This window comes from Doryrhamphus excisus, linkage group LG17, assembly GCF_037039965.1.
Source record: "Doryrhamphus excisus strain RoL-2023G ecotype Guam linkage group LG17, RoL_Dexc_Guam_v1.1, whole genome shotgun sequence".
Lineage (NCBI taxonomy): Eukaryota > Metazoa > Chordata > Actinopteri > Syngnathiformes > Syngnathidae > Doryrhamphus > Doryrhamphus excisus.
The window spans coordinates 2,034,282-2,052,014 of NC_136373.1; the positions used below are offsets into that span (position 1 = coordinate 2,034,282).

Genomic DNA, 17,733 nt, shown 5'->3' on the forward strand with positions numbered 1-17,733 from the left:
TGTTAACATTAGCATGGTATCATTGCTAGCATGCAAACATTATTGTCCATTTCCATAGGTAGACATTATTGTTAGGTGTTAGCATGTTAACTTTGGCATGGTATCATTGCCTCATATTTCTACTTCGAAAAGCGTCCACTTCAGGCAACTCTTCAGCTGTTTCACCGTATCATCATATTTTCATGAACTGTAAACAGAAATTATATCAGCTGTGTTGCCAGTCTATCATTTTTCTTCTTGACGCCATCCAGGTTATGGAAACATCTCAGTAATTTATGAGGCAATATACCCAAAACATGATTTATCTCCATGCATGCAGTGACTAGTCTTATGTGTGTGTGTGTGTGTGAATACACATAGAAAATATGATCTCCAGTCTATAATGTTCTCCCTCCTGCCTCCTACACATACTAGAATATATTGCAAATCATTTCCACCTCCAGTTTCTTTCATCAACAGTAATAAAAAAATAACATGGTTTTGCTGTCGGTGTTTTTCTGGCACCGACACACTAAAACACAAACACACACAAAGTTGAGTGGCTAAAGTGCTTAGCATCGTTAGCTCCAGCTGCTCTTCTTGATAAATGCCTCACAACAACGCAGGGAGAGCGAAAAACCTGGCAAACACTCGAGCTTCTCTCTGCCGATTTCTAGGGTTTAAAATGGCTCAGTGTGTGCAGCCTAATCTGCCCCCCCACCCCCCCACCCCCCCACTTGAGCGTTCTATTTTAACTTCAGTTGCAACAACCTGTGCGTGTGTTGATTGTCCAACTGGGTACTGTACTTTCGCTTTTTGGAGGTAAACGTAATTGTGCAGTATGTGACAAAACGTGTACTTTTTTTTTTAGCATATTGCATTTTCTGCTGGGACACAAAACTATCCAGGCTGCTCAGGCAAAAATTAGCCAGCAGGGACGTGACTCTCATGCACACACACATGCAAACTGTTATGCTAATGCTAGTTGTTAGCATGTTAACTTTAGCATGGTATCATTGCTAGCATGCAAACATTATTGTACATTTCCATAGGTAAACAATATTGTTAGGTGTTAGCATTCTAACATCTTTGCCATTTTTCATAGGTAGACATTATTATTAGGTGTTAGCATTCTAACATTAGCATGGTATCATTGTTAGCATGCAAACATTATTGTCCATTTTTCATAGGTAGACATTATTATTAGGTGTTAGCATTCTAACATTAGCATGGTATCACTGCTAGCATGCAAACATTATTGTCCATTTTTCATAGGTAGACATTATTATTAGGTGTTAGCATTCTAACATTAGCATGGTATCATTGTTAGCATGCAAACATTATTGTCCATTTCCATAGGTAGACATTATTGCTAGGTGTTAGCATGTTAACTTTAGCATGGTATCATTGCTAGCATGCAAACATTATTGTCCATTTCCATAGGTAGACATTATTGTTAGGTGTTAGCATGTTAACTTTAGCATGGTATCATTGTTAGCATGCAAACATTATTGTCCATTTCTATAGGCAGACATTGTTAGGTGTTAGCATTCTAACATTAGCATGGTATCATTGTTAGCATGCAAACATTATTGTCAATTTCCATAGGTAGACATTATTGTTAGGTGTTAGCATGTTAACTTTAGCATGGTATCATTGCTAGCATGCAAACATTATTGTCCATTTCCACAGGTAGACATTATTGTTAGGTGTTAGCATGTTAACTTTAGCTTGTTACCATTGCTAGCATGCTAACATGAGCAAATAGCACTTTTTGAGTTTTTCATCAATATGTAAAAAATGTAACAAACTTGATTTATTTCCAATAGAGATTGAATTGGGAATTGAACTGATTGAATTGGGTATCGGTGCTCGTTCCTCCGAGGCCACTTAAGATGCAAGCGGGTCTCACAAAGCACCGACAAAACAGCCCTTTAATCCCTCATCATCGGAGACCCCGAAAGCCGTGCTTCTGACCTTCTCATGCGCTCTTGCATTGCGTGCACGGCGGCAGACCACACACAGACTCGTGCCCTCTGTGCCCCCCCCCCATCCACCCCAACCCCCCCCCCTCTCTCTATTCGATTGCACCAGCGAAGACTCGCATACAGTCCAAAGAAGTGCACACAAGTCATTTGTTGCTGTCGATGTCAACCAACCATCACAGACGTTCTTTCTCAAATATCTCTCTAGAATGGTAATGGAATAATGATTTTAAATGAGCACAAACACGGTATATAATTATAATTTATGATTATACGATCTATAACCAAGGTTGTATCGGTCTCATATGAAACGCATTCAAACTGAAACAGATAAGAAGACAGTTTGTACCAAAAAAGTATTTTTCTGTATGGCATATATATACTATATATGTATATACAGGTTAAATAAAAGTAAAATAAAGTAAAGTTTTTATTTTCCAACAGTACATATAATGCCATTTTGATTTGTTTCTTTTTCAGTCGCTGCCATGAATTAGACTGGTGAGCATCGCGCTTTTATTACGGAAACGTTTATCAAAACAAACCAATCTGTAACTTCCGTTTGTACGTCAATCTCGGTAGACATGATCCCGCTACCAGCTCCAGACGCCATCTTGTTATGGGTTACCAACTTCAGAACTACTGGATCTGCATTGAAACGGAAATCAACCGGCCGACTTTGCACTGCCAGAACTGATTACATTTTTTAAAACATAATAAAGACTTCAAAAAGAGGTGTCGCTCTCATTCATTCGTTTGTTCAGGTAACGTTTCGGTCCGTTTGACCTTCATCAGACATATTAAAATAATATGTTTAATTAATTAAAATAATATGTTTAATTAATTAAAATAATATGTTTAATTAATTAAAATTATATCTTTAATTAATATGTCACACATATTAAACTAATATGTTTAATTCATTAAAATAATATGTTTAATTAATTCAGGTAACGTTTCGGTCCATTTGACCTTCATCAGACATATTAAAATAATATGTTTAATTAATTAAAATAATATGTTTAATTAATTAAAATAATATGTTTAATTAATTAAAATAATATCTTTAATTAATATGTCACACATATTAAACTAATATGTTTAATTAATTAAAATAATATGTTTAATGAATTCAGGTAACGTTTCGGTCCGTTTGACCTTCATCAGACATATTAAATTATATGTTTAATTAATTTAAATAATATGTTTAATTAATTCAGGTAATATTTCAGTCTGTTTGACCTTCATTAGACATATTAAAATAATATTTTTAATTAATTAAAATGTTTAATTAATTACAATAATATGTTTAATTAATATGTCACATATCTTAAAAATAATATGTTTAATTAATTAAAATATGTTTAATTAATGCAGGTAACGTTTTGGTCCGTTTGACCTTCATCAGACATATTCAAATAATATGTTTAATTGATTAAAATAATGTGTTTAATTAATTAAAATATGTTTAATTACTTGAGGTAACGTTTCGGTCAGTTTGACCTTCACCAGACATATTAAAATAATATGTTTAATGAATTAAAATAATATGTTTAATTAATTCAGGTAACGTTTCGGTCTGTTTGACCTTCATCAGACATATTAAAATAATATGTTTAATTAATTAAAATGTTTAATTATATGTGTACAAATGTGTCAGATCATTTTGCCTGATGCTGTAGTACGACGCTAGTATGACGTTAAGCTACAGGTCGTCCGATTGCATCATCATACTGTATAAACGTAGCATTTGGACAAAGTTCTGTTCAACCTGAATGCAACCTGATGTAAAATCATTAAAGGATGCTTGGATGACTTTGGTGTGGAAGAACCTCAACTAATGTCTATCAATGCAGGTTGTACCCTCCAAAAACACAGAAGAAAGATTGTTATGAAAGAAAACTAACTTCATGTCCAGAATCTCCTCCAGCTGTTTGCGTCTTTCCTGCCGCAGGCTGGTTAGATGTCCGTCTCGTTCATGCAGGGTTTGCTGAGTGGAGCACAAACGCAACTTGTAGCTGTCCAGCTCCAGTCGTGTCTTCTCCAGGGCGCCCATCAGCTCCTCCAGCTAACAAAGGGGAAACATACGGTACTTTAGGAATAAACAAGATGATAGAATGGAGTGTATTTCATACATCATCAAAAGTATGTCACTTTTTGATACATTTGTTGTATCGGATGTCACTCGATTGTAGGCTAAAAATGAACAAAATAACCAAAAACTTCTCCTCCTCTTCCTTTCCCTTGCTAATTTTGTTCACACGCTGCAGTATTTGTCTCCTGGAGAGCAGGTGACATCAATGAACACAAACGCCCTCAAACCATGCAGGCCCACTTGTCCCACCTGAGTGTCTAACAGGCAGGATGTGACCTCCGGGCATCATTATCCTAACACAGGAAGTACGTAATTGTCTGAGAGCAAGCGCTTCACAAAAGGATGCGGCGTTGAAGGTCGTTAGGGTGACTTAAATGATGTCAGCGGAACGCCGTCAATAACGTCGCATGATGTTTCTTTAGTTGTGATGATAACGTGCAGAAGACGCAATAAATTAGCGTTGGAGGGAAAGAGAAATGAAGTGGGAAGTACTCTGTGGGGGGGGGGTATAAGAGGAGGAACAGGGGTCTTTTATGATGAGGCTAAATCGTTCGCACATTTTCAGGACGTTCTCGCCGTTTTTGTCGGTGTGTTTCACAGATGTCAAACTGGGTCCTCACTGTTCATAAACATCACTTTATTTTTTTCAGATGAAAATGACCAAAGCATTATTAGAGCCCTGTAGACATGACAAAACAATGAAAAATAAATAACCAAATCAAGAATAAAGAATAAATAACTTACCACTTCCACACGGATAGGGAGGATAACTATTAACAGTTATTTAACCTTTAACATGAACATTAATCAAACGTAATAATTTTTTCTGGGTACATGATACCATACAGCATCCATATCAAACTTGCGCGGGCCGCGCTGACATTAAACTTTCATATCAAGGCGGGGGCCTCAAACTAGTGTCCTGCGGGCCACATTTGGCCCGCGGGCCGCGTGTTTGAGACCCATGCTAAGTCGCAAACTAGAGGGCTAGCGACCTAAACGGTAGCCTTCAAGTTATTTCCTTTCAACTTAAATAGCCAAAAAACTTACCACTTCCACACAGATAGGGAGGATAACTATTAACAGTTATTTAACCTTTAACATGAACATTAATCAAACGTAATAATTTTTTCCGGGTACATGATACCATACAGCATCCATATCAAACTTGCGCGGGCCGCGCTGACATTAAACTTTCATATCAAGGCGGGGGCCTCAAACTAGTGTCCTGCGGGCCACATTTGGCCGTGTGTTTGAGACCCATGCTAAGTCGCAAACTAGAGAGCTAGCGACCTAAACGGTAGCCTTCAAGTTATTTCCTTTCAACTTAAATAGCCAAAAAACTTACCACTTCCACACGGATAGGGAGGATAACTATTAACAGTTATTTAAGCTTTAACATGAACATGAATCAAACGTAATAATTTTTTCTGGGTACATGATACCATACAGCATCCATATCAAACTTGCGCGGGCCGCACTGACATTAAACTTTAATATCAAACTAGTGTCCTGCGGGCCACATTTGGCCCGTGGGCCGCGTATTTGAGACCCCTGATTTAGATCAAAAGTAATCAGTTCCATTTAGTGCCATAAACGAGGATAATTAAAGAAATGTCAATTAAGTGATGTGCTTGAGTGTCGGCCGTTTGCTCGTTAGCGGCCATGCTTAGTAAAAAAAAAAAAAAAGTTGGGGGGGGGTGGGGGGAATGGGTATTCCTGCCAACAAAAACTGACCCTGTACAGCAGCTAAGCCACCCACTAAAAAACACATCAAAATATCAAAATTCCCATCATAGTCTCCCAGTACAGGATAAGCAGGGTGAATAATGTAGTCATTATTATTATTATTTTTTTTTATTTTGTTTCGTTTGAAAAGTCCCACTGGCCATTATGAAAGGGTCACCCACATCACGTATCTGTCAGCCCCACATTAGCCCACCACCCAGGACCCCTTGTGTCGCAATCACATCATTAATAAGGAATACAATGCATTTTAGTAAAATTAGGGATCCTAATCAGCTTAACGACGAGCCTGTGCGTGCTAATTTAGCTCAACTTCAAGGGAAAGCCTTCCAGCCAGGCTAAGGCTTACTAAGACTGGCTAAGCTGATTGAGGGCTCAGAGGTAAAGGGCTAAATCCCACCTTGTCCATTTGAGTCGGTGTTGCAGGTTCAAAGGCCGAGTTCAAATGCCACACGGAGGTGGTAGTGATGGTGTGGGGGGGGGTCGGGGGGGGGGGGGGGGGGTGAGACATCAGGACAAATAGTCGAGCAAGGGCAGAGAAAGTGTAGAGCAAGGGTCTCAAACTTAATTTACCTGGGGGCCACTGGAGCTAGGGTCTGGGTGAGACTGGGCCGCATCAGGTTTTAAAAAAAAACCAAAAAACGCATTTATTAAAAACAGAAAAATATACAAACTTTGGTTCCGATTTTCTACAATAAAAGCTCTGATAAAACATTCCACTGTTCTCAAATATCTAAATTTTTTTTTCTGCACAAAATAAGATGAAAAATAAATAAACAAATCAAGAATAAAGAAATAATAAATATAATAATAATAATAATAAAACGGCAAATAATAAAAACTTAAGAACCACATATAGTTGGTGGGTAGACAAATGATTTTTTTCAGATTAAAATGAACAAAGCATTATTAGAGCCCTGTAGACATGACAAAACACGACTATAGTCACATTTATACTCTTTTTATTTACAACATATTGCGCAACCGCAGGGTCTTGAGACACATGCTAACTCGCAAACTAGACAGCTAGCGACCTAAACGGTAGCCTTCAAGTTATTTCCTTTCAACTTAAATAGTCAAAAAAATTACCACTTCCACACGGATAGGGAGGATAACTATTAACAGTTATTTATACTTTTTTTTTTATTTACAACATATTGCGCAACCGCAGGGTCTTGAGACACATGCTAACTCGCAAACCAGAGCGCTAGCGACCTAAACGGTAGCCTTCAAGTTATTTCCTTTCAACTTAAATAGCCAAAAAAATTACCACTTCCACACGGATAGGGAGGATAACTATTAACAGTTATTTAATCTTTAACATGAACATTAATCAAACGTAATAATTTTTTCTGGGTACATGATACCATACAGCATCCATATCAAACATTAAACTTTCATATCAAGGCGGGGGCCTCAAACTGGTGTCCTGCGGGCCACATTTGGCCCGCGGGCCGCGTGTTTGAGACCCCTGGTGTAGAGATAATGGAGTCAGACGGGATAAGAAGGCAGATGGGTGAGAAAGGAGGATCGAAATGAGACCGGGCGACTTGGCGAGACACATGGAGGGCGTAAAAAAAAAAAAAAAAAAAAAAAAAGAAAAGTGACCCAGAGAATTACCCATGCTCCATTTCAGCCATTCAGGCTAATGGAAAACTTTCAGCGCATTACACATCATGAGACTGATTACTCCGGCACGGAGACGAGAAGAAAGGACATTTCAAAGGGGGCGATGTGGGAATGCCAGGAATGGTGCCAGGATCAGGTGATGTTTTACTGACCCAATAAGAAGTTTTTTTTTTTCTCTCTCTCGAGTCTGCGCCGAGGGTGGCAGTTGATTGACGAGCGTGCATTTGTGGACATGTAGCCTTCTTGTTGTCGTGTTGGCTCCCGGAGTCGGGTGTTATGACAGCGGTTAGCGCTGAGCATCACGGGTAACCGAGGAGCTTGAGCACTGAACCAAATGGTTCTCTTTTGTCGGGTAGACAGCATGACTGCTGGATTCTGGCTCAATATGCATCAAGTCTATTCACCGCCATGACAGCACAATGGCTCAGTATGTTCTGTGCGTGTAGGGGCCCGACTGTTTTGAGGTGAATGGCTTTCCGAGTGTCACGGTTAAGGGAGGCGTTCATGACTTCACATGGTGGGGGGAAAAAAAAAAAAAAAAAAAAAATGGCTTTTTGCGTGTGAAAGGTCCAACCCCGCCATATTTATACGTTTCTTTTCAACATGTCATTGACTGAAAATCTTGTTTGCTAAACACCGGATCCGTTTGTATACACACTGACTGTAATTTAAGCACGAGAGGAGTATTAAATATATGTTTTTGCTAAACTGAATTTGACTTTTCTTTCTAAACAACAATGTTTTTAGTCGTGGAAGAAGCGTCGGGTGCTGTCACACAGAAATGTGACTTCCACTCTAACTGCCAGTGTTACTTAGTAAATAATGTGAGGTCATTCTCATTCAAATAAACATTATTTCACACACATTTTTTTTTTAAACCTGTTGCTTCCCTTCAAAGATCAACACAGCCGATGCTGTACAGAGGTATGAAAAAACATAAAATCACCATCAAATGTGATCTGATCTTTGTAAAAAAAAAAAATCACAGAGATGAAAAAACAGTGTCTGATTTAACTAAAACCGCCCAAACATTTATAGGGTTTCATATTTTAATGAGTATAACATGCAAACAATGACAGAAGGGGGAGGAACATTTGATGGTGATTTTATGCAGAAATGTGAGAAATTCCAAAAAGGTTCAGATACTGGTCTTGAACCAGTCATGACAGTTACTATGGTACCCATTATGTCATTGTATGGTCATATCACCTCGTACTTTGGTGCGAGATGCATTATTAAAAAAAAAACAAAAAAAACTTAAACTGTATTTTGGAAAGCAGGAAGTGAACAAATGTAACAGTTACTGATTGTAAAAGTACCAGATGGAGGGGTAGGATTTAATAAGCTTTGCTTCTTCCTACTCCTTTCGGACATGTGGAACTGGGAACTGATTATGGGATGCACTCGATTGGAATCTGATGCATGTTCAAATTAAACCATTACCATTACCATTTGGAATTTCTCACATTTCTGCATAAAAAAACATGAAACTGCATGAAAAAACAGTATCTGTTTGAACTAAAACCGCCCAAACATTTATAGGGTTTCGTATTTTAATGAGGAACTAGTGGGAGGAACATTTGATGGTGATTTTATGCAGAAATGTGAGAAATTCCAAAAGGTTCAGATACTTTTTCATACCACTGTAAGCTTAAAATCTTGAAGTATTGAACATCAAACCAAATAATTTATGAATAAATCAGGGTTCTGGAAGTCGTAGTTCGGATTGATGCCCGTGTACAAAGGTGAAATAAAACCATTACCATTTGGAATTTCTCACACTTCTGCATAAAATCACCACCAAATGTCATGTGATCTTTGTCAAAAATCACACAGATGAAAAAACAGTGTCTGCTTTAACTAAAACCGCCCAAACATTTATAGGGTTTCATATGTTAATGAGGATAGCATGCAAAGAATGACAAAAAAGGGAGGAACATTTGATGGTGATTTTATGCAGAAATGTGAGAAATTGCAAAAGTTTCAGATACTTTTTCATACCACTGTAAGCTTTAAATCTTGAAGTATTGAATATTATCACACCAAATAATTTATGAATAAATCAGGGTCCTGGAAGTCGTAGTTCGGATTGATGCCCGTGTACAAGCGTCCATGAAGGCATGTTTGGATGAGTTCACTGACCTGAACCCTATCAAATCTCCCCGTGATGAACTAGAACAGACATTGTGAGCCATGTTCAACATCCAACATCTCTGTTAACGTAGCGCTATTTTGGTTTCACACTATCTGCATGCTGTTCAACACTTCAGCCACATGAGGGTGCAATTTTTTGGCCTGCATACAGTAACTGAATCAGTGAAATGACACTAAAAAAAAACAACTTACAAGCGTGTTTTGCACACTTCCATGTTTAGTGTGCATATTCACATGCAGAATGCAGTGTGTGTGTGTGTGTGTGTGTGTGTGTGTGTATGGACTCTACAACACGTATGCTGAGTGGGAAAAAGGATCGCTTTCCACATTGGCTAATGGAACTGTGAAAGAAAACACTGAACAGAAATAATAAACCCACAGCTTCTCTCACTCTTTCATTTTGAGGAATGGAGGGGGGGGGGTGTTGCCTTCAAGTTCACACGTTCGCACTTTGCAGATGAGCCGTGCAAAAAAAAAAAAAAAAAAAAAAAAAGCTCCTGTGTGGACAATATTTAGAAAATCCGTCAAAAGTCTCAAGTGTGCGTTATTTGATTTCTTAATCAAAGAATATAAAATAATGTCTGAAATGATACGCCGGCTAAAATAAAAGGTAATAATTCATGCCGTGATACTGACAGCAGCAATTGGGATTCTGCCTGCAGGCGATGAGAACCAACCGGGCCAATCTGGGGCAAATCGCAAGCGGAAACTTGTTGCTCGTCACGTCAGCACCGCACAGCTGGAGGTGAGCGACAAAAAACCCTACGCGCACACACACACACACACACACACACACACACACACAGGCAGGCTGTGTGCATCAGCCCTTCAGCGCCGTAATTGAACGTGACAGACGGGCCGTAATTTGATGCGCCAGAATCAACAAGTGCTGCTGTGACCACACCCATCGTGGAGATATGCACACACACATTTATGGGAGTTAAACCTGCCTGTCCCATACTGAGATGATGATGATGATGATGATGATGATGCTGGGAAGGCCGCCACTGTATGTCAGAAATGTACTTCCCGTGTGAGTTATTTAATCTGGATTACCAACAAGAGAATAACTTTTCAGAATACGTAACGAATGAACGTGAGGGCATACAAGAGAGGAAAAAAAAAAATGGAGAGATAATTGGCTTGCAGTACCATTCATCACCATGGTCCCTTAAGGGAAGGTCATTATGGGGTTTGACCCCTTTCTGGTGGGACGGAGGGATTATAATCACTAAAACAAACCAATAGGGACAAAGAAAATGCTAATTCCCAGGAGCGGTACCTCTGAACACAAACACACAGATCACATGAAAAGAAGAAAATTTAGTAGAATAGTGGTAGTGGGGGCGGTGGTTTGGGGGGGGCGAGGGGGTCATTCTCTGTTACAGCAAAAAGTAATAAAATCCCAGCAGTTTAAAGGCTTGAAGTGAACATCTCCAAAGTGTATTTTCTTTGTGGCGGCCAAGATGGAGATGATGAAACGGAGAGAGAGATGCTATCGGTTCATCCCACATAAACTCTCCTGCATGGATAGGTGAGATGGGGCGTGGAGGTGCGGCCATGTTTGTTTGTGTTTATCCTTTGGGGTACATTGTGTTCCCCATGAATGCAGAGATAAATAGAGAGCTGTAGCAGTAAAAAAAAAAAAAAAAAAAAAAAAAAAAAAACACAACTTGGTGAGCAAGGTTTGTGGGACAAAAAAAACCCAAAAATAAACAAAAAACAAACAAAAAACACAACTTGGTGAGCAAGGTTTGTGTGACAAAAAAACAAAAAAAAAAGAAAAAAAAAACTTGGCGAGCAAGGTTTGCGGGACAAAAGAAAAAACAAAAAACAAACAAACAAAAACAAAAAAAAACACAACTTGGTGAGCAAGGTTTGTGTGACAAAAAAAACAACAAAAAAAGAAAAAAAAACACAACTTGGCGAGCAAGGTTTGTGGGACAAAAAAAAAAAGAAAAAAAAAAAAAGAAAAAAAAAACACAACTTGGTGAGCAAGGTTTGTGGGACAAAAAAACAACAAAAAACAAACAAACAAACAAAAAATTTTAAAAATCAACTTGGCGAGCAAGGTTTGTGGCACCAAAAAAAAAAACAAAAAACAAACAAACAAAAAAAACACAACTGGGTGAGCAAGGTTTGTGTGACAAAAAAACAACAAAAAAAGAAAAAAAACACAACTTGGCGAGCAAGGTTTGTGGGACAAAAAAAACAAAAAACAAACAAACAAAAAAAAAACACAACTTGGTGAGCAAGGTTTGTGGGACAAAAACACAACAAAAAACAAACAAACAAACAAAAAAGAAAAAAAAACAACTTGGTGAGCAAGGTTTGTGGGACCAAAAAACAAAAAACAAACAAACCAACAAAAAAAACACAACTTGGTGAGCAAGGTTTGTGGGACAAAAAAACAAACAAAAAACAAACAAAAAAAACAAATTTTTTTTTTTATTATTTTTCATCTTATTTTGTGCAGAAAAATAAAAATGAAGATATTTGACAACAGTGGAATGTTTTATCAGAGCTTTTATTGTAGAAAATCACTGAAAAAGTTTGTATATTTTTCTGTTTTTAATAAATGCGTTTTTTTTTGTTTTTTTTTGGAAAACCTGATGCGGCCCAGCCTTGCCCAGACCCTAGCTCCAGTGGCCCCCAGGTAAATTGAGTTTGAGACCCCTGATCTAAATGCTCGTCTCGTCCAATTACAACTTCCTCGGAACGTAGCGTAGACCACTGAGGACCACAACCTCTGAAATTTGTGTGTGTGTCATGGAGGCTGAGGCGAGGTGTGAAAAAGAACCAGGAAGGGAGGGATGATGTAGAGCCAAGCTAAACTATTGAGACGGAGAAGTGATGAAAATTGCTATGAGAGGCCAGGAAATGTACACACATAGAGTTATGTATAAAATTCATATCTTCAAACCTGCGATAACGAGTGCGGATGTCCATCCGTCTGGGCATCTTTCCTTACTTCGCCGAGCACCGTTTGCTTTTGGATATGAGGGGCCTTGATGTGCCTTAAGATAAAGAAAAATGTCAAGAAAAAAATTATGAGGTGTTTATTTACACTACAATATGAATATTTACTAAACACCAATTCAAAGAAATAAAAATATAATCACTTAAATTGCAAGAAATCTGACAGTGACATATTAGCATTTAAAAGAACTCCATGACATGTAAACAAGCAGCTGCTAAAATGTACAACATTATTATTATTATTATTATTATTCCACATCCATGCTGGTATGTTTATACTGGACCGGAGGTACAAGCAAATATTTGCTGTCACTCCGCCCTGAATGTCGTGAGTGACGAACATGTGAGTGATGATGGGGTTGTTGAAATCATTTAAAATAAAAACTAAAAAAAATGATGAAAATGTTAGCAAGTGCACACACATAATAATAATGTGTGTAATAATTATTTAAACAAAAGTTGCCTAAATTTGGGCACCCCAACAAAAAAATGACATCAATATTTTGTAAAAAAAATAGACTGGTTAGACTGGTAGATGTACTACACGTGCATAAATCAGATGATAATTGAGCAGCACGGTTGCCAGTTAGGGCGCTATAAATGTTGAGCGTCTGGGATGGATGCACCACCTTACCACTGGCATGCTGCTGAATGTGTGCCAGTCGATTCCAAAAACACACATACAAACTTGTTAACGCAAATAAACCACTTACCGAATACTAGTGGTTTCATTGTATTTGAACATGCATCGAGTTATAATGGAATAAATCATATAATTTATTTCACAGTTCCACATGTCCAAAAGTTCCACTTTTAAAATTGGAGTCAACTTATTTTTATGTTTTTTCTGCTTCTTAAGATGATGAATTTCCTGTATAAGCATTGCTAGGTCCTTTTGTCATCCATGGCTGATTATTTTTCTTTTGCTTCTTGGACTTTTTTCTCCAGGGTCAGTTCTTATCATCGAGCTTCAAGTATTTAGAAAGTGTTCAAATGCTAAATAGAGCATTAGCATCATTAACACTCTCGTTTTTGTTCTTCTGGATCCTTCTTGAAAGCGTTGACTCGATCCTCCGAACGTAGTCTTTGGACAGTCTTTGCGACCGCCATCAGTCTAGTCTGATGACGGTTTGAATGACGGTTGTAAATTGGGAACAACGGATAGATAGATCTTTTTCCAATTCCAGTTGTTTGTGTTTTATAAAGAAAAACGTGCCCAATTGCAGATGTTCTGCAGGTAAACTGATGATGTTTGAGCTGTTTTAATTGTCCATATTTCTCCAGATCCTTGATGTTTTTGGCAACAACCTTGATCAAAACTTTGCGGTTGGCACTTCACGTAGTTATGGATCCTTCCATGGATAATTATTTTTATTTTGGTATGGATCAGATTACAATTGAGTGCATCAAATAATCAGTTCCCAGTTGAAAGCGTTGACTCGATCCTCCGAACGTAGTCTTTGGACAGTCTTTGCGACCGCGATCAGTCTTGTCTGATGTTTGAATGATGGTTGTAAATTGGGAACAATGGATAGATAGATCTTTTTCCAATTCCAGTTGTTTGTGTTTTATAAAGAAAAATGAGTCCAATTGCAGATCTTCTGCAGGTAAACTGATGATGTTTGAGATGTTTTAATTTTCCATATTTCTCCAGATCCTTGATGTTTTTGGCAACAACCTTGATCAAAACTTTGCGGTTGGCACTTCACGTAGTTATGGATCCTTCCATGGATAATTATTTTTATTTTGGTATGGATCAGATTACAAATGAGTGCATCAAATAATCAGTTCCCAGTTGAAAGCGTTGACTCGATCCTGCGAACGTAGTCTTTGGACAGTCTTTGCGACCGCGATCAGTCTTGTCTGATGTTTGAATGATGGTTGTAAATTGGGAACAATGGATAGATAGATCTTTTTCCAATTCCAGTTGTTTGTTTTGTAAAGAAAAACGTGTCCAATTGCAGATCTTCTGCAGGTAAACTGATGATATTTGAGCTGTTTTAATTTTCCATATTTCTCCAGATCCTTGATGTTTTTGGCAACAACCTTGATCAAAACTTCACTTCACGCAGTTATGGATCCTTCCATGGTTTTACAAGATCATGTGCTTTCTTGGCGATTTCAACATTCGTCATGCAGACGTTTGTATCTTTCAGCTTCTGGATTTGACAATGACGACCAATGCGGTTCCTGTTTCTGCCATACAGCGTCGATGGACTGGATGTCAACATCGACCTCTTTCGATTGTGTAAAACCAACCACTTGTTGTTCCGTCAATGTGACATCCCTGTTCCCAACTGTCCTGAGAGTCACAGTTTCCAATTTGGGAATTTTTGAACAAAGCTAAACAATCATGACACAATGTCAGTGGTGTGTTGTTAGCTAATAGTACACTCAAAAACAATTGAAAGTAGTTGAATGATTAAAAATGTACATAATTCACTGTATGTATTTCCCAAGTGGGATTACATTAGGCAAAAGCATGGAACCAGGCTCAAGGGCTGAGAGGAAGAAACCGAGACAGTTTATATTGTGGATCAGCCATTTCTAAATAAAGCACTCAGGAATGAATGAAGTACATAAAACGAAGCGGTAACGTGGAAATACACAGCCGCCTGAGGACACCCAGGACGAGAACACAAACTCGAGTGTCCGTGACGATTAGAACCAACTCACCTCTCAAGATCGTTAATTCTCTTCTCTTTACACGATCTGTCCACCTCAACGTCTCTCAGCGCCCCCGTCAGCCTTTCCACCTCCGCTTGCGACTTCCCAGATTCCTCCCTGTAGCGAGCCACTTCCTGTTCCAGAAGCCTCAGTCGATCTGTGATGTCTGGACTCTTTCGCAACGTGCCCCCCTCCGTGTTTTGGGCCTTGGGGAGAGAGGTGAGTCCTAGATCAGTACTGAAGTCTATTTTGTCAAACGACAATGGTGACGACTGGTGTGTCATGTCGAATACCACCGCCTCACACTATTGCGTTTTTTCACATATTAATAATCGGTTTTTTATGTAGTATTCATACAGTATGTAGTATTCTAGTCACTAGGCATTAGTATTGTTACATTAATGAGACGCCACCTTACATTACATTACCTTAACTCATAGCCACAGATACAGATTCTGACATGATATAGTGGGAAAAAATGCTATGGTAATGGTTTTATTTCATTTGAACATGCATCAGATTACAATTGAATGCATCCCATAATCAGTTCCCAGTTCCACATGTCCAAAAGGAGTAGGAAGAAGCAAAGCTTATTCAATCCTACCCCTCCATCTGGTACTTTTACAATCACTAACTGTTACATTTGTTCACTTCCTGCTTTCCATAATACAGTTTAAGGTTGTTGTTTTTTTAAAATAAAAAATAAGAAAATTTTTGACAACTGGTTTATGAAAAAAGTGCACAGATACCTTTCGCAAATTTTTCAACTTAGCGTAAATGTTAAATTAATAAAAAATAGAAAAGAAAATTTTGTGAAATTTTGTCTTCACATCTGGTAATGGTAATAATGGTAATGGTTTTATTTCATTTGAACATGCATCAGATTACAATTGAATGCATCCCATAATCAGTTCCCAGTCCCACATGTCCAAAAGAAGTAGGAAGAAGCAAAGCTTATTAAATCCTACCCCTCCATCTGGTACTTTTACAATCACTAACTGTTACATTTGTTCACTTCCTGCTTTCCATAATACAGTTTAAGGTTTTTTTTGTTTTGTTTTGTTTTTTTTAATAATGTACCTCGTACCGAAGTATGCTATCCTCCCATTCCATGTGGAAGTGGTACATTTTTTGGCTTCTTTTTCCCCAATAAGTTTCAAACCCATTATTAAGGTCAGCGTAAATAGGAGACCAAGTAGCTAGCTTGGTAGTTGAAGCATTTGCTGTCTTTTGTGTCACAATGTGGTGTAAACAAAGCTAGCAGTAGTGTCGGAGTGTACGTCTACAGTATGAATTCATGTCAGGCTGGCTGCACCTGTACTGTATATCAATCTAGTGACAAATGTCTGTCATAGTGAGAACTGACTTTTTTTTTTAATGCCATGCATTGCCAGTTGCTGGGATGCTAGAAAAACTCAATTCTCAAACTAATGACTGGTACTATATATATATACAGATATATGGAAACACAAGAGTGACATATATCTTACCATGGAGCTGACACTCATGACTGGTAGTACATCTATTTTGGCTGGAACCTACACAGAAAAGGAAAAAATGATGATTATTTTGTATATATTTAGACGAGAAGTGGCAATCAATACCACATTAGTTCTGACTGTGGTTCGGGCCTCAAGAATCAGTACTGTACTTTTTCATCTGCTGCTCATCAGCTTCCAAATTCACTGCTAATTTCTTGTGGTTTGTCTTTATTGTTGAGGCCTTGGGCCGTCCTTCATGGAGCGTTTAGGGTTCGGTCATGAACAATGCTTCTTTTAGTTGGCTGTGATTTTACGAGACCACGGAATGAGTCATTTTTGAGTCAAATATGAAATGATGTGATATAAATGATAATACAGTAATACGGAAGTGGCAGAGTGCATAGCAATATTATAAACACATATGAAGCGCTTTGGGAAAACCTTGCAATGCAAACTACCACGGTGTTCATAGCGTCAGACATGTGGTTGTTTTTTTTTTCCGTTGGAGTTAAAACAGCTGCTTGCTATTTGAGCACAAAATGTCGTAATTCTACATTTGATCCAATTTTACTTAAGATTCGTCAATACAACCCACGTATATTTTTAGACTTGTCCGCACCCTTAATCACTTCTTTTTATGCTCATTGTATTTGGTTCGGCGCTAGCTTTGACATGCAGTATTTCGCAAGTAAGGGTGTGTAAATGAGTTTTTCTTGCATCATAAATTTATTCAGTAATTAAATAGAAGCCATGAACTAAAGGGGATTAGCCGTCAATCAAGTGGAATGGTTAAAAAAAAAAAAAAACTCCACAACGCAACCCAACCTTTGACTAACAGAGCCAAGAAAGTAGAGTTGCCGCACCACGTCTCCCTGGCAAAACACGCAATGGTGTCCAAAGTGTGGCACAGGTACCATTTGTGGAACATGGCTCATTGTAGAATTAATAAATAAAAACCTAGCAATGGTGGAAAAATACAACAAAAAGGCATATAACTAGTAAACGTAAAATGTTGACA

The 17,733-nt window shown here is 38.1% G+C and overlaps 1 protein-coding gene across 2 annotated transcripts in view; it reads right to left on the reverse strand.

Moving 5' to 3' along the window:
* LOC131136511 (ERC protein 2-like) overlaps window positions 1–17,733 on the reverse strand; it is a 127,933-nt gene that overhangs the window by 75,629 nt on the left and 34,571 nt on the right. For both annotated transcript variants that reach the window (XR_009131749.2, XM_078798250.1), the window contains 4 exons: window positions 16,725–16,772; window positions 15,244–15,440; window positions 12,512–12,605; window positions 3,872–4,032 (listed from right to left, as the gene is read on the reverse strand). Coding sequence is in view for 1 of the 2 variants with exons in the window: in XM_078798250.1 (XP_078654376.1) it covers window positions 3,872–4,032; window positions 12,512–12,605; window positions 15,244–15,440; window positions 16,725–16,772 (500 nt within the window). In the remaining variant the exon portion in view is untranslated. The remainder of the gene's footprint in view (window positions 1–3,871; window positions 4,033–12,511; window positions 12,606–15,243; window positions 15,441–16,724; window positions 16,773–17,733) is intronic.